This window comes from Equus quagga, unplaced genomic scaffold, assembly GCF_021613505.1.
Source record: "Equus quagga isolate Etosha38 unplaced genomic scaffold, UCLA_HA_Equagga_1.0 73442_RagTag, whole genome shotgun sequence".
Lineage (NCBI taxonomy): Eukaryota > Metazoa > Chordata > Mammalia > Perissodactyla > Equidae > Equus > Equus quagga.
The window spans coordinates 10,327,858-10,353,414 of NW_025802777.1; the positions used below are offsets into that span (position 1 = coordinate 10,327,858).

Genomic DNA, 25,557 nt, shown 5'->3' on the forward strand with positions numbered 1-25,557 from the left:
ACCTTCATATATGTGGTCTGTCTTTGACCGAAACGTCAGTATGTGACACACGACTGTGTTGCTTTTGAAATAGGTTTTGTAGGGTTTTCTTTGGTTTTCCTGAATGTAATAGGAATGCACTAATGCAAAAGTAAATCAAATACAGAAACGTAAAATGAAATAAATCATAAAGACCACTTAATCCTACCATTATGAAATAATTTCTCTTAAACTTCATATATGCATATATATAAATACAAATGAGACTATATATACACATATATACATATTAACATAAGTGGGATATACATATGCACACACACATACATGCACAAATGCAAATAGGATCATGTTATAAATGCTGTTTTCTCACTACATCTTTACTTGAGGCTATACTGTGGACATCTTTCTATATAAACAAATGTGTAATTTTTAATGGCTGTACAAATTTTAGTTATGTAGATAAATATATAAATTTAACCAAACTCCTATTAATTTTTCCAGCTTTTAATTATTAAGAGCAGCATTCCAGGGAATCCCTGCGTAGTTATAACTTTGCATGCCTCTCCTATTAGTTCTCAGGATAAACTCCTAAGTGTAAATTTGCGTTGTCAAAGAATATAAACGTATTAAATTTTGATGCTTGTTGCCTAATTGCTCTTCAGAAAGGATTTATCTAGTTTTATTATGCCTTGGATTATTTAATATCTAACATCCTCATCCATACTGGATATTTTTTAACTTTGATCATCTGAAAAACTGGAAGTAGTATGGTGTTCCTGTTTTAAGATTTTGGTTGTTAGGTTTTTTTGTTTATTGGTTGCTTGTACTTCTCTAACTAGCTGTTTATGTCTTTAGCCCTTTTTTCGACTGGGGTGTTCCTCTTTTGAAGCTCCTTTTACGTTAAAAATGTTAATCCCTTTTCATATGTGCTGCAGATCATCTTCCCAGTTTGTCTTGTGACTTTGTTGTCTTCACCAGATAGAAACTGATTTTTAAATTGAATTCTAGTTTTGCTCTCTTAAAAAGCTCTTCTTCATCCCATGATGATATAAGTATTTAAGAGCAACTCTCAATTTGGCATTCTTTGTCAGCTCTTATTTGCTTTCTGAGTATTTCTTTTATCTTTCCCTGATAATTTTCCTTGTTTTGTTTTTTCCCCCCTTCTTTTCAGCTCTGTTTCTCACCCTCAAGTCTGGTCATCTGTGTTAATGCTCTTAGAGAGTACCTACCCCTTAGTTTCCTTAAAAGATTTTCAAAATTTTGTAAAAATTAGGTTTGTGGCAAGTATATAATAATATTTAATTTATCCTTTTGAAAGTGGGACATTTCCAAATCTCTAGTCTATTACCTTTGTTAGTACCATTATTTCAGCCTGAAATCTTCTAGGATGCATGTAGATCAATAAGAGCTCTTCCATTTCAGGGGAGAATCTGGAAAAAGGATATAGCTTAAGCAGGGCAACCTTAAAGAATGACCTTCTTGAGCTTTTTTTTTTTTGGTGAGGGAGACGGGCCCTGAGCTAACATCTGTTGCCTGTCTTCCTCTTTTTGCTTGAGGAAGATTGTGGCTGAGCTAACATCTGTGCCAGTCCTCCTCTATTTTATGTAGGACGTTACCACAGCATGGCTTGATGAGCAGTGCTAGGTCTGCAACCCAGGATTCGAACCTGTGAACCCTGGGCCAGCAAAGTGGAGCATGCAAGCTTAACCACTACACCACTGGTTGCCCCATTGAGCAGTTTTTTTCTGTCATCTAAACTTCTTTCTTTTCATTTGGCTCTGATCTCTGCTAAGTAGATTTTCCTAAGAAAGTGTCTTTTAAATGGTCATTATGGTGATCAGCCTTAAGAATACTTGTTAGTATTCTTTGGTGAATATATAAAGAATGTCGTTGACCTTAAAAAGTGACGAATGACCTATAGAGCCTGTTGCCAGATTCTGAAATTGGATTGATTGGGTCTAATAAGCAAGTAAAGGATTATTACTTCTTAGGACTCTTAGAGCTCAGTGTGCATGCTAAATTACTGTCAAACACGGCCATGCCATTGAGGCCAGCAGCTCTCTACCTCCCCATCCTATGCCTTCAAGGAATTCTAATGTCATTGGCACTTTGGGCCAAGGAATATGTGTACCCGCAAAGGTGCTAGCTGTCATCACAGTATGTTGGTCACAGCTACACAGTTCGTTTGGAAATACCAGAAAAGTTCACATACTATATATAGTCCAGGCACTCTTCAAACAAAGGAAGTTGAAACTATGTAGGAGAGAGCTTACATTTTAGAAAGCAGGTTTGTTAGTGGGTATGAGTTGTAAATGAGAACATCGTTCTAATGCACAGTCTGTGTTTGACCAAGGAGTCTTGTGGCTATCTGCAAGTTTTTGGAAGTTTTTTTTTTATTATATCAGTAGGACAATGTAACTTGATTATAAGGTATTGGTTATTTTAGATTATGCTTTTGTCTAAAAGCACTCAAGTTTATAGGAAAGGCAAAGTGCCAGTTTCATAGATGCCAGTCATTCTATTTTCAGAATGATTACCTTTTGTTGAAGATGTAAATGGTCTTAAATACTCTCAATATTCTTCTGACAGTTGAAATGCTGAAACTCCCATGATAGTATAGCAACTTTCAAGACCACTACACCAAGTTAAGAAGGTCAAAATGAAGAGGAGAAGTATTTTAAAGCTGTTCTACTGTCTCTTCTGTAGTTGTTTCTTGGAGGAACAGTTATTTAATCTGTGGATCAAAATCAAAGGAAATATAAAATTATGTAGCAAAGTTGTCAGTGAATTTACATCTGACCAAGGAAAGATACTGGCTGCCGCAAAGAAAAGTTGAATCTGTGTGCATCTTAGAGAAGAAGACCTTAGATTTAGCAACATAGGCTTCTGAAGGGAGAATTGGGGATGTTTTAAACTAGTAGTTAAAAATTCAGTACATATAAAACAGTTATGTTGAATTGAGTCTAGCTAAATTACCCTGCACTGCTGCATAGGATAATTAAGGCAATCACTTTATTCCAAGGTAGTTAATTTTCATGCCAATGAATTTTTATTTTGTGTCTGTTTTACTCAACTAGTTACTGGGGCGGACTATAACTATTACTTTAAAAAGTCCAGACTGGATCAAAAATTTAGAAGAAGAAATGAGTTTAGAGAAAATGAGCGTTCCGTTGCCATCATCAACCAGCTCTACCCTGCTTGGTGAAGATGCAGAAGTTGCGGCCGATTTCGATATGGAAGGTTTGTTTATTGGACACATTTGCTGCTGTACTTCTAGATAAGTTTCTTTCCCATCAGTAAAGTCTTAGTCTCCACAATGGTCCTTCTCTTTCTTCTTGTAACACACAGAGCAGGAATAATTAGATTTTGTTTTGCATTATATTGTGTTTATTTTGTTGGGACCTAGACTTCAAGGGCAGAGTTGCATTCTGCCATTCAAAGAGTAAGATCCTTACAAATGTTAGTTTATATTCTTGAGTGGTGAGAGCACAAATTGGTATTTTTGGTGTGTGGTTTGGTCCCGCTAATTGCAATTAAGGTAGAAAAGTAGAAATTCAAAGTGGGTATTCTAACAGCAGAAATCGGTTTAAAATAATTACTACAAAAGAGGATATATTTCCAAGTAGTTTAAAAAGAATCTCAAAGTGGCTGGGAACACATGCATTTGAAACTAAACCCACCCATCTAAATGTGATCATTTTGAGTTTAGAATTTGGAACAGGTTATCTGGATATAATAACTTCCTTAAATGGGATTAAGAAATGTGTTTGCTTTCTAATGCTGCATGCTATGTTATTCTAGCATATTTTCCTTTAAAATGTATACCTTAGTTTATAAAATGATAGAACATCATATTGTGATATCCTGTACATCTAAATAATGTCTTTCAGATTTGAGCACCTTACTAGGATTATCTCCCGTTTTCACATTTCTCTGTTCATTTGGTTGCTTTGTCCACATTTATGTAGTGCATTTTATGTGCTAGGTACGTGCTAGGTGCTGGAAATTCAAAAGGTGTCATCCTTGCCCTCCCAGAACTCACAGCTTAGTGGGTGTTACACATAAGTAAGCAGGCAGTTATAATCAAGTGACATAATAGCAATAATGAATGATGCTGGGGTAGTTCATGGGAGAGTTGCCTAACTTAGATTTGGAAAGTTGAGAAAGGCTTCCCAGAGGAAATGAAATTTAAGTTGAGAATCTGAAGACTGAGTGGGTGTTAGATTAAAGAAGGTAGACAGGGGTGAACCAGGAAGAAGGAATGTGCAGGGGCCCAAGGGGAAAAGAGGATCTAAGTTGATTATGCATGTATGCTTGTGAGGCAGTAAATGAAGAAAAAAGAATGCTGGAAGAGGATCAGGCGTGGGGTGGAAGATGAATTTGTTTTTGAATATGTTGAATTTGAGGTGTCTGTGGAGTCTGTCAGGCCCAGATGGAGGCTATGGTTTTGTGGGCCTGGTGCTCAGCAGAGAGCTCTTGGTTCACAAGGCAGCCCTAATGGCAGTTGAAGCCATGGGTATGTATTAGCTTGGCCCAAAGCATTGCATAGAGATTGGAGAGAGCTGGTCCTGGGATGGAGTACAGAGAAACACAGACTTTAAGGATAGGCAGAGGAAGTCTGCCCATAAAAGGAAAATGAGAAAAAACCACTAGAAATGTCACAGAGCCAAGAAAATATAGTGACTTAAAAATCAAGGAAAGAAATGGTAACAAGGAAGTAGTCGTCGCTGAAGTCCTATGTCACAGAGGGATGAGGAGAAATGAGGACTGCAACTTGCCCTTTGGATTTAATATCAGGGAAGGGGGCTGTTGGTGACATTCATGAGAGTGATTTCATTGGAGTGATGAAGCCAGATGGTGGTAATTGAGGTGTGGATAGAAGGTGAAGAAGTGGAGAGAGTGTCTCTAGACAACTCTTTAAAGAAGTGAGACAGGGAAAAGAGGAAGGAAGGCAGTTGCTCCAGGGAGGCTGGGGATCTAGGGAGTGTTGTTTTGAAATGGGAGACGCTTGAGAATGCCCAGTGCTGATGGAATGGCTGATGATATCAGGGCGGGGCAGGGCAAAATGAGTGATAGAGCAAGGTCACCGAGAACATGGCGTGGGCAGAACCCCATTTGTTCCTCTACAAATATGGGCGTGCCAGCCAAGTGATTAGACTCCAGCATGGGGGCAGGTGGTTGAAGGGGGCTTCCCATCTTACAATTTCTCTTTTCTCTGTGTAGTTTAAGAGTTGAGGTTATCTGCAGGAGTAGGGCAACCCATAGGTGCAGGAGAGTTGAGAAGGTTCGAGATAAAGTTCCTGAGAAAAGGAGTAAGGAGGAGAGTGAACCAGGAAATTATGGAATTGCCTGGCAACTTTGGGAACCCAGAAGAGGCTGAAAACCACAAATTTAATGTGACTGCCATCATCAGGACCGTGTGGTTTTCTCCAGCAGCAGCGCTCAGCAGCCCAAGCGCAGTTATGAAGAGATTAAATGGTGGAATTGATGCAGGGGTGATGGAAGAATAGCGCAGGAGGGGAATAGCTGAGGTGAAGAACAGTAGAATCTGAAGACACGTGCAGAGAAGCAAAATTCGGTGGGGTAAGAGTAGTGGGAACAGAGGACTGGATCCTGATGAAGTCAGAAGAGGGAAGAGTAACTGAGGGAGAGAGCCGGAAGGCTGGGAGGTGGTGGTCAGAAAGAAGCGTTCTGAGTTTATTAGTTCAGAGGCAGTGCAGTTCTGAGGGCTGTAGTGTTTGGAGTGGAGGTGAGAGTCAGTGAGGATAAGAGCGAAGCATTTAGGTTGTTGATGGGTTGTCCACATGGACTTTGATGCCACTCAGAAAGATGGTTATGGGTTGCCATCTTGCTCTCTGCTTAGTGCTCGATGAATGGGTTCAAGTGCCTGGAAGGGTGGAGGTTGGAAATCATGGCATCAAGGGAGTATAGAGGGTGTTATGTAAATTCCTGATGGCACAGCCTTAAAGAAATAGGCCTTTTTATTCAGGGTTGGAAGATTAATCGTCTAGAATTGGAATTAGGTTGCAAGGGGCACCTTTACCCCACTTTCCAGCCCTGAGAAAAGTGGAGATGAGGAGACCTTAGGGGAGAACAAATTCCCCCCTATTCAATTAAAGTATGGAAGGTATGAAGAGACTCTCCGGGAAGGGTGTGTGGCTGTTCGAGAGCCTGTCTGCTGAGCTGAGGGCGGGGAGGAGGGCACAGTCCACAGAGCAAGTAAGAAAGTTTGGAGGGAGAGCAGTGAACTTGAGTCAGCCAGCACCAAGATAGCTGCTCAGTGGAGCATTGAAAGCCCTCGAATCAGCCCAGCTCCACATGTGAGTCATCACTGGCCTCCTGTTGTGCTGAGAGGGTAGACTCTCTTTAATTATATTTTCTCTAAGAGCATTTGTACTAATTCTAGCTTCATACATATAAATTTATATTTGCCCACATGCTTAATCTGTGCATCTTTGTGGTGTCATAATGTTAACATGTTTATTTTCTGTATTTCAACACCTTAAAACCTAGATTGATGAACAACATTTCTGAGAAATTAAAATGGTGGTAACGTTGATAACCTTGCGTTTCCTCAGGCGACGTTGATGACTATAGTGCTGAAGTAGAGGAGATTCTTCCTCAGCATCTCCAGCCGTCTTCAAGTTCTGGCCTTGGCACTTCCCCAAGCTCTTCACCGCGGACCAGTCCCTGCCAGTCACCTACAATCTCAGAGGCTCCTGTACCTTCCCTTCCCATAAGACCGAGTCGAGCACCGTCAAGAACTCCTGGGCACCCAACGTCACAAAGTGTGTATTTTATTTAAAGTTTTGTATGCCTTTCCCCAGCTGATATGTTTGATTTCAGCTGGTCAAGTCTCTGATTCCTTTGGAGAGCCATTTTTGTTTAACTTTCATACACATATGCTGACATGTACCGTGCGTTCTGTTCATACAAAAGAAGAAACTTTGTAGATGGTGAGACCTAAATGGAAAGGAAACTCATCATGATTGTCACTAGATAAGAATTTTTCTTAATCCTTTTTCTATGTGGTCAGCTTTGTCCATGTCTTATAATTGATGATTTTCTATCATTATAGTTAGAGCCGATAACTATTCAGGCTTCACTATATATCTGTACATTACCTGTATTACACTATGGAGCAAGAGGGACAGAACAGATTTTTTTAATTCAAATTTATATTCATTACTCCTCCAAAGTTGGAAGATTTGTCTCTGGAAGTTGTTACATTACATGATTGTCACTATTCCATGTTAACCAACATCTTCAGAAAACATCTTCCATTTCATAAACTTCTCTAGTTCTCTCATACCACTCTTAGAGGACTGGCTTCGTTAAATAAATTCAAGATAAGCTGAGGTATCAGGAAAAGAAGAGACTCCTTTTTCTTTCTTTTCTCTCTACTTGCCAGCAGATTTCAAATGACTTACAGAATACTTTGTGCCGTCTTGATAGGCCCGCTCGGTAAATCACCTTCACCACTTGGGACCTAGCTAAGAAGTCCATATAGAGCTAGCATTATTGCTTCCATGGTACCGAAGAGTAATGTAATGGCAGAACTGCATATGTTATTGATACCAAAAATGCATGTCAATACGCTATGGTACAAATTTAGAAAATTAGCAAAATAGAGACTTGGTCATAGATGTATAGGAAGTACTGTACCTTTGTGCTCATACCCACTTGGAAACTGATCTTCTTACTTAAGGTACTTTTTCAGGTTCTCCTGTTGACACCCTGCCAGCAACACAGCCGCAGCAGAAGGATTCTTCCCAGACCCTGGAGCCCAAGCGGCCGCCGCCTCCCCGCCCGGTTGCTCCTCCGGCACGGCCAGCTCCCCCACAGAGACCGCCTCCACCTTCAGGTAATGGCCCATTTTATTTCCAAGTCCTCCTCCATGCTATTTAGAGATGTTTTTCATGTTTTCAAACTTCTAGCTTCTAGATTTTATTGTCTTTCTATCATTGTTGCCACTTCATCAGCTGTTCTCTAAAGAATGTGGTAGGTGTGACAGAACAGGTAAAAAGATTGTTTCCTGACTTGATTTCTGTAGTGTGTTTTCAGAGCTGACTCGTATAAGTGTGCAAGAAGTGTTTGTTTTATTTTTACTAATTTGATGTAGTTGTGCTAATTTCTGTAAAATGTATAATTAGAACTGAAGAACATACTTACTGTAAAGTTTTATGTATCTGTTTAAATGTTCTTTTTAAATAAGTATAGTGTCATTACTTAAATTGTTAGAAGTATTTGCATTAAATAATAGCTTCTTTATAGTACCAAGGTTCTAATACGTAGTTCCTACATGATATTTCACATCGTGAATACTGTAGTAAATCTTTGACCTTTCAACTCTTTTTAATGTCATTTCCTTTCTGCTGCATATTTTCTTATGAACTATAAGGGGCTAGGAGTCCTGCACCTTCTAGAAAAGAATTTGGAGGTAACGTTTATGTTTGTTATAATGCGTGCATCTGGGTTCATTATGTTTTGGAGTTTGATCCCTATGACTGAAAGTCAAAATGAATGACATTTATACTCCTGGTTAAAAATAGCTCCAAACTTCCATTACATTCCTGTTAAGTAAAAGATTGGAGCTTAGTTTTATTAGTGAATGGAACTGAGGGCTTCCATTTCCCAGATAGACATAGTTGAATTATTCATCAGGGCTTGATATACTTTTTCTTAATAAATGTAGTCAATTTAGTTACAAAGATTTCCCAAAAATCATATTAATTTCAAAAGGAATTCAGGTACAGTGAATATAGAACATTTCCCAAGTATTTGATAGTATTAGAGCTCTAGTACGTTCCTTTTCTAGTAGCTTGTGGATTAGCAAAATTTCCTAGGAATGCAATTTAAAGTTATAATAATTATCTGAAATATATCTTCATTTTGCATGGCTTTATCATAATTTGTCATAAAACTGATGCTTCATTTTTTAAAATGTAAGAGCAATTTTCTTTTATTTTTTCAATAAGAAAATTCTTGTTAACAAATGGAGCACTTTTTGTTTGGTTTATTTGGTTTACATGAAAACTTCTCACAAAGCTCAGTTGGAGGTGTAAGTTTGACAAGCTCATTTAGTCTAATTCTCAAGGAAGGATGAGGCAGGTTGTCACAGTTCCGAAGAGGAGCTTTGACAAATCCAGTTTTAATATTATTAAGGCTTACTGTACATGTGTAGTTGGTCTATTTCTAGTCTAGCTGCCTATGACATTGCTGACCAATTCACATGTTATTAAGATTGACTTTGCTTGTGTGTATATTTTAATGACTTTGTATAAGAAGGATAGCTAAATTATTTCAGCATGACAGCTTCTGCAAAATACTGCTACATGAAAATTTTTCCATTGACTTACAGAAGACATTAATTTTTCCCATTTCAAACTCCTGCTTTTGTTTATATTTTCATGATAAATTCTATTTATCTTCTCCTTTAATTAGGAAAACAACCTGTAGAAAATAAATTTTTTAATGAATTTGTGAAAAGTTAGATTAGCAACTCAGTGGCTTACTTTAGGAACTGATTTAATTTTTAAAAATTGCTTCTCTTCATCATTCTTTTGTAGGTAGTGTTTGCAGCATATTTTTTTTACCCTGTAAACCAATAACTCCTTTAAGGCAGTAAGCTTAGATAAAGTCATTATGGTACGTTTAGAGTTTTTTTTAAAGTAATGTATTAAAATAACTTGTAAGAGACTATGTAGTCTCATAGAAATTTAAGATGAAATTGAGCCTTTATGGTTTTTTCCTTTTTGACTGTCAGACATTGGAGCTTTTATTAGAGATTTAAGTCTGAATATAAGGAATGAGAGGATCATAAAGCAAAGGCTTTCATTAAACATTTTTAAATTCCCTACATCTAGTAATCTCAGATAGAAAAAGAAAACTGTCATCCCATTTCCACTCCTCTGCTTGAGGAAAGGGAGGACTCAGGTTTGGGCTTGGCATCTAAAGTTACTTTGTATTGATATCTTTGAAGAAACTTAAAGCAGTAAAAGAACCTTTTTGCAAAAGTAAGTTTAACACAGAAACTGTTTTGTGTGCCTGCCTTTCATTCTGTGCTGTGGGCCCTGAACAATATACAGCTTCTGTTCTTTCTCTAAAAAGGTATTGGAGCCCCTCCCAGTCCTGGGGTAGCTAGGCGAGAGATGGAAGGTAACAAGACTTTCGCATCATAGAAATAGATCTCTCATTTTATTTCTAAATGTCAGCCCCTCCAGTGTTTAAAGGAATACTAAATCTTTTCTTAGTCTGACTGTAAATTTCCCCTTCCCCTCCTTATGTATACATTGTAACCTTGTATTTTTTCTCTTTTCATTCTGTGTTGTGTATAGTTTCTAATGGATATCCGTTTAATTTCCCTAAGAGTCTTATGTTGTTTTGCACTCTGTTTTGGATATATTTCATATATACTTAGGAGGTGAAATTACTGTACAATGTTATTTTGAGAAGAATGCCTTCAAAATTCTTTTCAGAATAAGTCAAATGTTTATAAAGTTACTATACTAACGCTGAAGTTTTAAAAATTAATAATTGTAATTAAACCCTATTAATTCAGGTCCAAGAATATGGTATTGTGTGGATGATTTCAAGTAACAAATATTTTTATGTATAATGATGCTGAACTAAATTTGCTTAAAGACCATTAAGACTAGAAGCCATTAATTAAGATTATAGTTATTAAACGGCTGTTGTATTTCATATAACAGTTGCACTTGAATTTCCTTTCAAAAAAGAATAAATCTGAGAAGTTGCCCCTACTAGTCCCCCGTACTCCTTTTTGCCCCAAAAGTGATTTATTTCATTTCATCCTTCCACTACATTTCTAATGAGTCTGAACCATATTTTAACACTGTCTTCCATAAGGCAGATATTTAGTAGTCCTATGTGCCTGTCTTCTACCTTCATCATGGGAGTTTGTTATAGAAATCCGAAAGGTCTCGTCCTAAGATTGCTTTGTGCATAATGGCATCTACAGCCTGAAGTGCTGAAACAGCGTTGTTGGCACCTTTGGTGTAACTTGAGAATGCAGCTCTGTTTGCTCAGGGGCGATTTGTGGGCCAGGCTCTGAGAGGCTGTCCTTTACACGAGCTGACCTTGTGTTTTCGCGGTTCACAGGAGAGCTTTGCTGGGAAAGTCGCCTTAAAAGTAACCCCACGAGTGAGGTATCAGATTGAGGACTAAGTTGTCTCTCATAAATGTCACTCTAAGAATTCTAGTTTTTCTCTCTTCTGAGATATTTCATTTAGGTATTTCAGATATTTCATTTCATTCATCATTATCCAAAGCAAAGTACTTTTGTTACCATCTCATGCCCCCATTTCTGCCAGTAATGAAACAGTAGCCAACTGATTGCTTTATTGTTTACTTATGACTGATTTTTTTTCCCCTCCTACTTCAAAGCACCCAAAAGCCCTGGAACAACGCGGAAAGATAATATAGGTAAAAATGCTTGAATTTAGCTACTTACCCTTAAAACTGGACCGTGAATAGACGCTTAGGATATAAGTGCATGGTTTCTTGTTTCTTTGTTTTTTAAAAGAACCTGAAATACATGGTGTGATGTCTGTGTTGCAGGACGCAATCAGCCTTCACCTCAGGCAGGACTCACAGGCCCGGGGCCAGCTGGATACAGTGCAGCCAGACCGGTAGGCACACCTGGCCTGGGAGCCCAGAGGGCTGGCTCTGGGCCCCAATTTGCTGCTCGTCAAATGGGTTATCTTGACTGTTTCCTCAACTCTAAAATGAGGGCATGGCACTTGACAATCTCCTGCTTACCTTGCACCTCTCACATTATGTTAACATACTCTTCAAAAATAACTAAACGTCGATGTTCCTCAGCTAACCATGGGGTTATATTCCTGATGAACCCATTGTAAGTTGAAAATGGATTTAATATCCATAACCTTCCAAACATCACGGCTTAGCCTAGCCTACCTTCAACGTGCTCAGAACACTTCCCTCAGGCTACAGTTGAGCAAAATCAGCTAACACAGCGCCTATTTTATAATAAAGTGTTGAGTATCTCATGTAATTTATTGAATTTTGGACTGAAAGTGAAAAAGAGAATGGTTAGTGTCTCGGTTCCTCACCCTGGTGATCACGGGCTGACTGGGAGCTGCGGCTCACTGCCACTGCCCAGCGTCCCGAGGGAGGATGGCACCACGTATCACCAGCCCCGGAAAAGAGCACAATTCAGAATTCAAAGTATGGTTTCTTCTGGTGCAGATCACTTTCTCACTGCCTTAAAGTCAAACCATCTTAAGTCAGGGACCATCATCTGCACTTCCTTATTTGAATAAAAGTGATATTCTTAAGTAATTGTGGTCACTGAATATCTTAGAATCACCAAGTCTATGAGGGAGTGATGTATTGGGGCAACTTTTTATCATATTATCTGAGTAATTAATGAGGATATAAAGTCATCCTTCACTAAGAAGGATTTTAAAGATTTTCTTTTTCCTTTTTCTCCCAAAGCCCCCCTGTACATAGCTGTGTATTTTTAGTTGTGGGTCTTTCTAGTTGTGGCATGCGGGATGCCGCCTTAGCATGGCCTGATGAGTGGTGCCATGTCCACGCCCAGGATTCGAACTGGTGAAACCCTGGGCCACTGAATCGGAGCTCGCGAACTTAACCACTTGGCCATGGGGCTGGCCCCTATAAGAAGGATTTTAAAATTAGATTTCAGAAAAAAGTTTTTATGATAGAGTTAGCATACTGAAACTGGTTCTGTAGGTATTAAAAGTAGGCAAGCATGGGACCAGCCTGGTGACATAGTGGTTAAGTTCATGTGCTGCGCTTTGATGGCCTGGGGTTTGCGGGTTCAGATCCCAGGCGCGGACCTACATACTGCTCATCAAGCCATGCTGTGGCAGTGTCCTGCATACAAAATAGAGGAAGATGGGCACAGATGTTAGCTCAGTGATAGTCTTCTTCAAGGAAAAATGAGAAAGATTGGCAACAGATCTTAGCTTAGGCCAATCTTCCTCACCAAAAAAAAAAAAAAAAAAAAAAAAACCAGGAAAGTAAGAGAGCAGATGCTGTTGCCGGGCCTTTCTCCTACCTTGTGAATCTGTGGTTTGCTCTACGTTTATCATATATTCTTTTATATGCTTAATTATTCTATTATTTACCTGAATGAAAATTTTCTCTGGAATATAACAATTTTTTTAAAAAAGAAAATGGAAACCAGTAAACAGTGACTTAGGCTAGTCTAGGGCAGTCTGGGGCTGCTGGGAGGCCTCTAGCTGAGGAGTGGGAACTGGGAACTGCTACTGTAACTAGAAATTAAAGTTGTGAGCAATTAAGAAACTACTTGTGATGAAACTACTTCTAATTTCTAGTAAGACATTCTCATAAAAATTCCAAGATAGAAATTTTGTCTTTTCTGTTGTAGCTGTCTATTTAACATCCAATCTAAAGGTCCTTTTCTGTATGCAGTACAGTCATGTGCCACATAAGGCTCATTTCAGTCAGTGACGGACTGCATATATGACTTTTGTCACATGAGATTAGGACCACGTGGCCTAGGTGTGGAGTAGACTGTAGCACCTAGGTTTGTGTGAGGACACTCTGTGATGTTCCCACAATGACGCAATCTCCTAACGACGCAGTTCTGAGCGTATCCCTGCTGTTAAGCAACATGTGACTGTAATACACTCCAAATTAAAACATCTGTAAAATATGCCTAAAGATATCTATTACCCATTCTCCTTTTTTCCAAAAAAGGAAAATTGCGATTCACTGACTCCACCACAAGTACTTTCTTTGTTCTATGTAATACTGTAAGAAGAGGGAAGGAAAGTCAGGATTTTGTGAGATTGCGTGCATAATTTTGCTTAAAATAAGTATTGGGGGCTTAAGGCTTCTGCAAACTTATGAAAATAGAAAACATATTTTTCACCAGTGTGTCTTTTAATGTATTTAGTTTAGCATATTGAGTTAGTCATTCAAGAGTTTTTACTTCTGTATTTAAAGAAAAAAATCCCAGGGTGTGGATTTTTGTATGCGTCTTTGTTGCTCAGTGTGTGTCTCCATCTCCTCGGCAACTTTGACACCGGCCCATCTCCCATTACACCAGCCATGCTCGGGTGACGAGCAAGGGCCCCGCGGCTTGGCAGGCCTGAGTCGGCTCCAGGCTTAGTTTCCTATCTTTGTAGTCTTGGGAAAGTTACATACATTTCATCACCTTAATTTGAAATAGAGATGATAAATAATACCTACGTATGAGGGATATTTTGAAGTGAAATGGAAATGCCTCCACAGTGCTTAATTAGCAGAGTGCCTGGCAGTAAACAGTGAAAGATAAAAGGGAAGATTTTAACTCGTGTGACTATTTGGCTGTAAATAGCGAGCAATGAAAAGGAAAAGATGGGGAATAACACCAGAGAGGGGATTAAATAAGGTGCAAAAGCAAATATTTTAACAAAATCTTATCTGTTGAAAACAAGTAATGTCTCCAATGTTACATTTCCCATTTCTAGACCATTCCGCCCCGTGCTGGAGTCATCAGCGCTCCACAGAGCCACGCTCGGGCGTCCGCCGGAAGACTGACTCCTGAGAGCCAAAGCAAACCACCGGAAGTGCTGAAAGGTCGACACCATGTTAGAAATACCACTTTCCTTCTGCATTCCGTCCTTTCACTTTGCCTTCTTCTTTCTGTGGTCTCTCACCTTCTGCAACTTACTCAGACAGGGATATCCTTCTTTCTTTATGCCACAAGAAGTGAGGCCACTTGTTGGGGGAGGGGATTCGAAACTCCTAACATTGCACTAAAGGAAGGATAAAACGTGGCTTTCTAGAAAACACCTAACATGTGAAAATGATTATTTTAGGTTCACCTCTTCTTCCTGAACCACTGAAGCCTCAGGCTGCCCTTCCTGTGCAGCCTTCTCTGCCCCCACCTGTTCAAAAGATGCAGGAGCCTCTTGTCCCTGTGGCAGCACCTATGCCTCAGTCTGCCCCGCAGCCATACCTGGAAACCCCGCCACAGCCACCACCTCGGAGCAAGTCGTCCCACGGCTTGCCTTCAGAACCTCCCTCACAGCCGCAGGTAAGTCCTACTAGTAAACAACAGATCATCTGTGATGCCTTGGGATTTTGTTTGTTTTTTAGCCACCATTGTTTTTCTTTTCTTTTTTTTTTTTATTGAGGTATATTTGATGCTTTTGGTATAGTTTTTGAACATTTATTTTTAATTATTAGCTTTTATAAGAAATAAACAAATATAAGATTCAATTTTCTTTTTTATTTTTGCCTTTTGATAGTAATAGTGTCTTGAGATATGCCTTCGACAGTTGGTGTCACTTGACATCTCAAACTAGTCACGTAACAAACGCATGGTTTGACTGAGGGTTTGGGTTTTTTGGCTTTTTTTTTAACCTGTTGCTTAGATCATGCTTTCTCAGAGAGTGATCCTAAATTAGGGCTCTTTAGGGAATTTTCAAGTGCCTCCCAGGCTGTTTTATCATGTTAATGTTTAAAGTGTCTATGACTTTTGGTTTTTTTATTCATAATTTGGATAATTGATAAGTTAGGATAGACAGCAATTGTTTATTTTTCTTACTGTTCATAGCAAATTTTGGCTTTTACTTCCTGGAGAGAGAGGCAGTCAGATCACCCCCTGACATTAGCATGTGGTTGATCTCCAATAAACAGAACGATCCTTTATTCCTCTTGAAGCAAGCACGGTTCGCATCTGTGCTGGAGCTGGCACTCGGGTTCCTCCGGGATCTTGGTTTCAGTCACATTGGATATGTTTAGACGGGCTGGGCGTGCAGCAGGAGGCTTAGTCACAAGAGAAAAACCATCAATGTGCTAAGTCACCTCATTAGTGTCGCACAGAAAGCAGTGCCGTTGCCTTGGTGAGTGGAAATCATAGGATCGCAGGCACGGCTGTTACGTCACAGTGATCTCACACTGGAAAGCCTCTGGCATGTGTATACAGAGCTATTTTAATACAAGAGTAGTCATGCAAGTTAAATGGTTTTATTTTTATTTGGATGCTGTTTTACTTAGTTTTTGTTATATACATTTCAATAAAATTGTTTAAATTTATATTTAGTAAGCATATTTTTTATTGTCTAGCCTTACATTTTATTGATCCTAAAGTTGTGACTTGAAAGGCCATCAAGGCCAAAGAACTGTGTAAAGTTTTAAAAGTCTGCTTTTAAACTATGGAAAGTTTAAAATATAGAAATATGGCACAATGGCAGTGTCCCTTAAGTACATTTCTAAATAATAGTTTGCATTTATTTTTACAGATATCTTAGTATGTCCACCTAGTTGGCAGAAGTTAACAGTTTCTTTTGCTTCTACATAATGAAAAACAGATAATAAATTAAATATGACTCTTTTTTTTTTTTTTGAGGAAGATTAGCTCTGAGCTAACATCTACTGCGAATCCTCCTCTTTTTCCTGAGGAAGCCTGGCCCTGAGCTAACATCCCTGCCCATCTTTCTCTACTTTATATGTGGGATGCCTGCCACAGCATGGCGTGCCAAGGGGTGCCATGTCTGCACCCGGGATCCGAACTGGCAAACCCCCGGCCGCCAAAGCAGAACATGTGCACTTAACTGCTGCACCACCAGGCCGGCCCCTAAATATGACTCTTAAAACAATATAAATACTGTTGGCAATTAGCACTTACTCATTAGACTATTGGTCACATTTGTAAAAGCTAAGAAGGATATATAATCAAGAACAATAAACTGATCTCTTAGGCTAATTAATACCGAAAAGTCGTCTACATTTTTTAGTTCAGAAAATTGAGGATGCTGAGGATACATAATTATTTTAGAATCCTTCAAACAATAAATGACTACTCTTCTTTTCTCTCTGCCATCCACTCTTAGTTAGTGATGAATTTTTCTTCTCATTTTTTTAATGAGGTGTACTGTTGTAGTTTTTAAAATGTAATTGGAGGGCCAAAACCTTTCAAAGTAGCCGTCTTAGAGCTTTGTGTTACTGCTTTGGGACAGCACGCGATCATCCACTTCATAGTAAAGTGCACCTTACTCCTAAAGCTCTGTGATGGTGTAAGTATTCTTAGGCCAGTAGGAAGGACACAGCACTCTGAAAAACTTCAGAGAGAGCCAACTCTCAAGTAAGATGCAGTGTTCAGCAGAAAGTCATCTTGTGACGCAAATGCTCCAGAATGAATATTCCAGTGACTGCCGCATATCATTTTCTTAGGTCATTTTGCATTGTTTTGATTTCTGTTTTTCACTGGAATGGGTGTGGTGATTTGGTGGCAGACCACACATACTTTGTGTGTGGCCTGGTAGATTGTTCTGCTGAGGGCTCTTTTCCTGGCTTGCGGACAGCTGCCTTCTTGCTGTTCACTCCCGTGGCCTTTCCTCGGTACTTGCATATAGATAGAAGGCCAGCCGTCTGGGTGTCCTCTCATAAGGGCACCCATCTCATCATGAAGGCCTACCCTAGTGGCCTCATCTAACCTCAGTTGCCTCCCAAAGGCCCCATCTCCAAAAACCAGCACATTGCGGGTTAGGGCTTTAACATTGGAATTTTGGGGGGTCACAGACGTTTAGTTCATAATAGGCTGCTTAAAACTTTAGAGCTCCAGAAACCTATTTAGAATATTATTTTTGGAATAACAAAACTTTGAGGTGGTTAGTAATCAACTTCAGATAAAATTAAAGTTTGAGCCCTAATTCAATACATTTTTTCTTCAGAATCGTAAAAGAAATTGGAATTGTCTCTTGAACTTATGCTACAACCTGCAAATGTCGCTGCTCTTGCATTCTGTGTGTAATGCAGGCCTAGAAGTATTTTGAAGAGTGAATTGTTAGGGTTGCTGGTTGGTCTCAGATTGTCCTCCTAACTCTTTCCTTTGATGTCTGTGTTCCTTTTCTCAAAGCAGGAGCAACCATCAGGGTAACAGGTATCGGATTATTTCTCAATCTTCTATGTGCTTTTCATCTGTTGTAGCACATTAGATGTATGAGTCTTTCACTTCATACATCTAAAGTTTCACCCATTTTTAAAACCACCTGTCCACATTAATAAACTCTATCATCATACCATAAAACCTGCCTTTTCTTTTTCTTAGTATTTTAAATTTTTAGGAACCATTTTAAATTCTTAGTTGTTCTTGCTAATGCTTTACCATTTTTTGCTTTGTTTTTTATGAAATTAACAAAACTAAAAAATATAACTTCAAGAAGGTAAGCTTTAGGTATATGAAAGTCTGGCAAAACCAAATTGGTTCTTGGTTTTAACAATGGCATAATTACATAAATCTAAAATTCCATTTTTTTCCTTAGATTTCTTCTGGGAAGTTTTTTTCAAATAATTTTAGTAACGAGTATTTTTGCTAAGGAAGGAGTGATGATTTAGAAAGATGAAAGTTAATATTATAACAGGATTATTTAAAGATCTTTCCAACACCTTTCTCTGTTAAAATACCACTGTTTTTAATGTCAAGTCATCACAAATCCTGCTTAGATTATAAATTATTCTAAGGTCATGAATGGTGGTGTGGCTCTCATTATAATTTCAAGTCTGATTGGGCAAAATCCTGCTTCTATGAAGTTACCTTTAACTTATTTTGAAAAACATTTTTTTTACATGTGGAAATAAAGATATTTAAATGTATACCATTTGTTTGGCAAAGGTCTAGTATTCTAAGCTGTGCAAAGCATACAATTCTCCTGTCCTATAATGTCTGTGTTGTGCACTGTTGTATCTGCCATGGGAGAATTGGGTCCCAGGCTTCATCAAGTACTTCCGTTGTGTTGTATTAATCCTAAATAATCCAGAGATTTTTGGTAATCTAGAGTTAATTGTGATTTTATGGTGTCTATAATAAATTTGCCTCTCGAGTGGATTTCCATATTTAGGTCTGTTTACCTTTAATACACTTACAATACAGTTTAGAGTCTGTAACATGTTTACTCTTTAATTTTGTACAAATTTATTAAGTTGTTTGAAGAAAATATACTTGTTTATTCAATTATAAAGTGTGTTCTAGGACAATTGAATAGGAAAATCGGATACTTGGAAGTTGGTCGCTCATGCAATTATCCACAGCACTTCCCTGTGCAAATGAACAGCCTTCCCTGTTCTTAAGCACCACGTTACTGTTTCCTAAGACACAGTAATGTTTTATTGGGAGTGCTGTCCTCTATTTCAGCCTATTTCATGAACGTTTAGTTATTTTACTTTAACAACTATCTAAATTCATTTTGGTTAGTGCTCCATTTTGTCACATTGCAAGTCTTGAGCTGAAATATTCCCTCCCCTGTTCTTTTCAACCCAAAGGTTTGTTTTCTTATTTTTAAATCTGGCATAAATATCCAAGTCATCCACCTAGTTTTAATAATTATGTAGAGTTTTTAAAAATTAAAATGAAGTGCTTGATGAGCTAATCTGCTCATATGACCAGGACCATAGTTCTGTTTCCCAGAAGAAAAATTGGCTTTGCTCAGTCCCCAGCCATGCTCCACTCCACCTGGCTTCTCTGTGAACTGCGCACAGAGTGCAGATTTTTTATGACTGTACGGTAATTCAGAACACTTGTCCTCCCAATAACAGCTCACTGCCAGCTCTGTCACATAGAAAGGACTGTGCACCACTCTGGGCACAGCTTCATTCTGGTTTCAGAATTAATATACCAAACAGAAAATGACATCTTTTTACCCTGGTTTTAAACAGTCATCGCATTTGGTTATTAATAAGCCTATCTGTTTTGGAACATTTTGACAAGCTGAGGAAGGTCCATTAAGGAGCACTCACATTATTCACAGAGTTTATGCTACAAAGGAGGACTTACATTAAAAGGCAGAGAACGCTTTGAAAATTCATTTTTCCAAGTGGAAAAGGAAAAGATGCATTGTCTTCAGCTTATGAATACAAATATACTAATAAAATTAATTTTCATTCATAAAGTTTAATTTCCATAGTTAACATTAACTTTCAATTAAAATATATTTAAAAGAACAATGAAACCACATCATCATCATCCATGGGTGTTGGAAGTTTATTTATACAGATTTAGCATAAGATCTGAATATGAGTTTCTTAAGTTAGTGTTAACATTTGATAGAACTGGACATGAGCAAAACTCATTTGCTAATTCTGTATAATTCTCCATTTTATCATATCAATACTTGCATGAATGAAATAAGCTGTTTAATTTCTTTGGGATTTAAAAAAATGTATTTAATAAAAGGATTTACTTGTCAAGGACTTTTTAAAGCATAAGATTTTAGCTGTTTTACTTAAACCACCAGAATAACAAATTACACAAAACTGCTTTTTATTTTCTAAATTTGTACACTTGCCCCCCAGAATGAAGAATAATTGGGACAGGAAGCATAGGGGGTATTACAAGTAAATATATTACTTTTTTTTGATTATTCAGTGCTCTCTTTCTTTTCCAGGTAAAAACAAATGGAGTATCTGCTGTCAGACTGGAATCGCCATTAAAGAGTGACCCATTTGAAGATCTGTCATTTAATCTGCTTGCTGTATCAAAGGCTCAGTTACCTGTCCACACATCACTTGTTCCAACCCCAGACCTGAAGGGGTTGATTCAGTCACCTTCTGCAACACAAAGTAACATTAATACTTTGAGTTCTGCAAGTTGCATGCCAACAATGCCTCCAATTCCAGCCCGGAGTAAATCCCAGGAAAATATGCGATGTTCACCAAACCCATTTATTACGACCTTGAGCAGCACAAACCCTTTCACTGACAGGACTGCTGCTTCTGGAAACCCATTTCGAGCCGAGTCTCAAGAATCAGAGGCAACTTTATGGTTCTCCAAAGAAGAGCCTGTTGCTAACACTCCTTTCCTTTCTCTGAAGCCTCTTGGTCGTAACAAAAGCAAGCCTTTATCTTCATTTGATGGCTTTAAGGACAGTTTTGATCAGCAGGGCCAGTCTATGGTAAAAAATAGCAACCCAAAAGGATGGGTAACCTTTGAGGAGGAAGAAGACTTTGGTGTGAAAGGGCAGTCAAAGTCAACTTGTTGTCCAGACTTACTGGGTAATCAGCCACGTGCATCTTCTGGCTCCAGCGTGACCTTTGATAATGACTGGAGTAAACGTACAAATGTTTCTTTCTGTGTGTTGCCGTCAAGAAGACCACCTCCACCTCCTGTCCCTCTGCTCCCACCTGGTACCACCCCACCAGTAGAGCCTGTCACAACTTTGGCATCTAAGGCATCACCCACACTAGACTTTACAGAAAGATAATGGTATACACTAGGAAACAGTGGTCTTTTTAGTTTTGGCAGGGTAGAGCCAAAAGGATTGGGCATTAGTTATTCATTATGTGCAATAAGTAATTGTTAAGTGCACTGATGTCGTCATGAAATACCACTATTTAATGTGTACAAAGTTGGAATATGTGTATATTGGAAATAAGGAAAAATCCTTCTCATTATTAACTGGAGTTTTGGTGTGTTTATGCTTGGATAAATAAGAGAGTAGTAGCCATAAAAAGTGCTCAAAACTACTTTAGAAAATAGTCCTCATTCAGAAATTCTTTCTTGGTCTTCTCTGAAGAATCTCAAAAAGCGCAAACAGCTTCTAGCTGACATTACTGCCAGCCCTTTGGTACTTGTTAACAATCAGTACTTGTAAGTATTTACTAAAGAGCTATCAAAGTTATACTGAAAGAGAAGTTTGAAAGGCATTGCTTTAAAAAAAAATATGTATACGTGTGCACACACACATGCACACATATATACATTTACATATTTGTAAAATTCATAATCTAAGTTCTAGGATATAACACAGACCAAATTTTTACCTGAAAGTTCTAACAGAGTTGTTTTTTCAGTATTTCATTATCAGAAGGATGGCTATAAATGGAATTTGGACATTTCATTAATTTTCTTTCCATGACTAGAATAATCTCACTACAGAACCAGAACTTCCTACCATCCCCACACCCTGCCCCTTCAACCACGCACATAACGTCCATCCTTGTTACTTTCCACTCCAGCACCTCCATATGCTTTGCTCTGGGGGGAGGTTCTTGCAGCTGGAAGCAGCGTATTTTGTGGTCACTGTCATGTAGACAAACACTCCAGCCCTTTCAAAAAGTGCTATGGCCTTGTAGGCGGGAAGGCACATGCCACCAAGTTCAGTGAGGAATCTTAGAGCGAAGCGTCCTCTCCTTTCTCGGTACGTTAAGGGATCTGTTTTCATTTCCCTCTCACACTGGCTGCTTTTGCCCTGGAACTCGGTCAGCAGGGAAAGCAGCAGTCCACAGAGTGTTTTGAATTTGGGGTCTGCTCAGTGTCCGCTCTCTCCCCTAGAGCTACAGAACACATCTGTGATGCTGCTTTATGTTTTTAGAGACTGCATCTCAAGTTAGCTGTGGATTTTGTCTCCTGCACTGCCAATATGCAACTGATCCTGCTTTTATTAATTTTATGAAGAAGTACACAGAATTTTTACAGGATGTAGTATTTTGATATCAGTAAGTAACCCCAATCAGAAGACTCCTTGAGCAATATTGTTTTGTTGTCAGTTTAAGTTAAAATCCTCTTTACCCATTACGACTTCTGTGAACATTCCTTTCATATAGAGTTGTAGGCATCCACATTGTCCACATTTAACCTTTGAAGATGTGCATGGGAGGGCTATCAGAAATAGAGTTCATGGCTAAGAATCTGTGAAATGTGAAAGCACAGCAAACCGCATTGCACTTAACCACGTAGAGCACATTGAGTAGGAAAGCACTTTTCTAAATGCTCAAATGTTATCAAAATACTATATTTATAGAAGTAATCCTCTCTCTGTTAACAGCCAGGATTTGCTGTTAGAAATAACTCTCACGAGTTTTATATTGTGCTTTTTTGGGGGTTCTATTAATTTCAGCAGTAGTATATTTTAAACAGCAGTATTACTCTAAGCATTGTGCTTCAAAATGTGAATTAACTTGTTGAAACTGTGGCTTTAACACCTATATGATTAATGTAAATGGCATTTGCTCTCCATTAGCAAATAATTCATGAGAAACTTCCCTAGTGCAGACTGCAGTTCTGTGAGCAGTGTTTCCTATTAAATATTAACTACTGTCGAAAATATACATATCATGCAGCAGCTCTGCCTTTATCAGGAAAATTATATTTGGCAAGTTGCTGAAAGTGCACAAAGTTATGAAAGTTAAAGGTATGCTGCAAATAACTAGCCATTATTCTGTGTATTATTACAATATTTACGAGTTCTCTTAAAAGCAGAGCAGAAATCAGACACTAAGGATCTCTTCGTGAATTCCTCGTTCTCCATAGTAGATTGCTGTTTATATGTAAGAATTTTATTGCTTATGTGGCATACAGTATTTATAACTATATACTTTATAGAAGTACAGTATTAAAGTCAGTGGTATACAAACATTCTGTACATATCCTGTGAAATGTGCTGTCATATGAAATAAATATACCTGTCTTTACCATATTGACTACTTTGCTCAAAAAGAAAGAAATTTTCTTAGCCATTTGCCTAGAACTTTATATATACAAGTTTACTGACATTTGGGGATTAACGCTTATTGTCAGTCAGATCAGCTATTTTAATTCATGACCTTATTTTCATCAATTTCACTTCTCCGTTTGATACTTACTCTAAATGTCAGAAAAAAGAGATTCTGAGATTACTAATCATCGTTAAGAAACCCATGCACTTCTTCTGTAAGAGAGGCCTTCATTCAAAATCTTGTTGCCTGGAAAATAACACATGAAGCCCGAACAATGATTTTCTAGCCCACAGCAAAAGAAACGGCCTGGGGCAGAGGGGAAATAGGCACAGGAACAGCCAGACCAGAGAAGAGACTGGCGAAGAAGACCCCAAGAAAGAGGCTGAGGCTAGTAGTTCCGATGAGTACTGCCTTTTGTCAGTCTGGTAAGACTGCTATTCAAAACAATAACCTTGATGTATGTTCATTAACCTCTGTTTAAGAAGTTACAGAATAATAGGCTTTAAAAAAACTTTAAGATAATTGTAGATTTATATGTAGTTGTAAGAAATAATGCAGAGATCCCAGGTACCCTTTACCCAGATCCCCCCAGTGGTGACATTTTGCAAAACTGTAGCATAATACCACAGCCAGACATCAACAGTGATACAGAACATTTCCATCACCGCGAAGAGCGCTCCCCTTGCCCTTTTTCCACTACCCTCCCATCCTGTCCCCCTCTCTTGTCCTTAACTTCCGGCAACCACTAATCTGGTCCCCATTTCTATATTTTGCCACTTCAAGAATGTTATATAAGTGGAATCGTATGGTATGTAACCTTCTGGGATTGGCTTTTGTACTCAGCACAGTTCTCTGGAGATTCATCTGGATTGTGCGCATCACTAGTTCGTCCCTTTTGATTGCTAGTAGTAGTCCATTGTATGGAGGTACCACCGTTGGTGTAACCGTTCACCCGCTGAGGGACATCTGGGTTGTTCCCAGTTTGAGGCTACTATAAATAAAGCTGCTGTGCACATTTATGTACAGATTTTTGTGTAAACAAGTTTTCATTGCTCTGGGATAAATGCCCAGGAGTGCAATTGCTGGGCCAGTGGTAGTTGCATCCTTGGCTTTTTAAAAAACTGCCAAACTGTCTTCCAGAATAACTACCATTTTATGTTCCCATCCGCAGTTTATGAGTGATCTGGTTTCTCTGCATCCTTGCCTGCATTTGCTGTTATCACTATTGTTTATTTTAGCCATTTTAGTAGTAGATATTTCATTGTGGCTTTACTTTGTGTTTCCCTAATACCTAATGATGGGAACATCTCTTCATGTGCTTATTTGCCATCTGGTATCTTCTTTAGTAAAATATCCATTTGTATCTTTTGCCCATTTTCTAAATGGATGGTTTTTTACTGTTGTGTTTTGAGGGTTCTTTGTATATTCTATGTACTCGTCCTTTGTTGGATATGTTTACAAATTTGCAAATATTTCTCCCTGTCCGTAGCTTATCTTTTCACCCTCTTCATATGATCGCTCCATAGCCAGATCCTGAGCTCTGCAGGCCCACAAACTACAGCAGGGGCGACTGGCACAGGATAAGCAAACTCACAGAAAACTGATGTGTAAATCAAAATGCCAGTTTATTAATTTTAGAAAAATAAGTCTGACCACATCAAGATTTAGCACACGTGGAAAAATGGGAACTCATACCCTGTTGCTAAGAGGGTAATTTGGCACATCAGCTCTAGAGACAATTTAACAACATCCAGTAAAGTTCACATACTCTATCACAAGAAGTTTGGTTTGTAGAGAAACTCTAGTACATGTGGAACAGGACATGCATTGTTTGTAATGGTGAAAACTAGAAATAAGCTAACCATCAACGGGGGATGGAGGGACACATTCATACAGTGGAATACTATACAGCAGTGAAAAATAAGTGAATGAAATATTAGTAAATCTCATTAGGGAGCCATAAAGCAAGTTAAAAAAAGATATAATATGACACCATTTATATAAAATTTAAAACATGCAAAACAATACTCTCTATTCTTTAGGGATACATAGATGTGTTAATGGTATAAAAACATGCACTGGGGGACTGGCCCAGTGGCATAGTGGTTAAGTTCATGCGCT

At 38.5% G+C, this 25,557-nt stretch overlaps 1 protein-coding gene across 6 annotated transcripts in view; it reads left to right on the forward strand.

The window, feature by feature from the left end:
• LOC124234301 (synaptojanin-1) overlaps positions 1–24,097 on the forward strand; it is an 88,366-nt gene extending 64,269 nt beyond the window's left edge. For 3 of the 6 annotated variants that reach the window (XM_046651603.1, XM_046651604.1, XM_046651605.1), the window contains exons 23-32: positions 3,060–3,222; positions 6,561–6,770; positions 7,703–7,846; positions 8,384–8,422; positions 10,093–10,140; positions 11,389–11,427; positions 11,563–11,633; positions 14,469–14,577; positions 14,820–15,037; positions 20,388–24,097. In XM_046651603.1, coding sequence (XP_046507559.1) covers positions 3,060–3,222; positions 6,561–6,770; positions 7,703–7,846; positions 8,384–8,422; positions 10,093–10,140; positions 11,389–11,427; positions 11,563–11,633; positions 14,469–14,577; positions 14,820–15,037; positions 20,388–21,203 — 1,857 coding nt within the window. In that variant the 3' untranslated portion in view covers positions 21,204–24,097. The remainder of the gene's footprint in view (positions 1–3,059; positions 3,223–6,560; positions 6,771–7,702; positions 7,847–8,383; positions 8,423–10,092; positions 10,141–11,388; positions 11,428–11,562; positions 11,634–14,468; positions 14,578–14,819; positions 15,038–20,387) is intronic. The other 3 variants (XM_046651607.1, XM_046651608.1, XM_046651606.1) reach the window with 2 other exon arrangements.
• Positions 24,098–25,557: the final 1,460 nt, after the last annotated feature.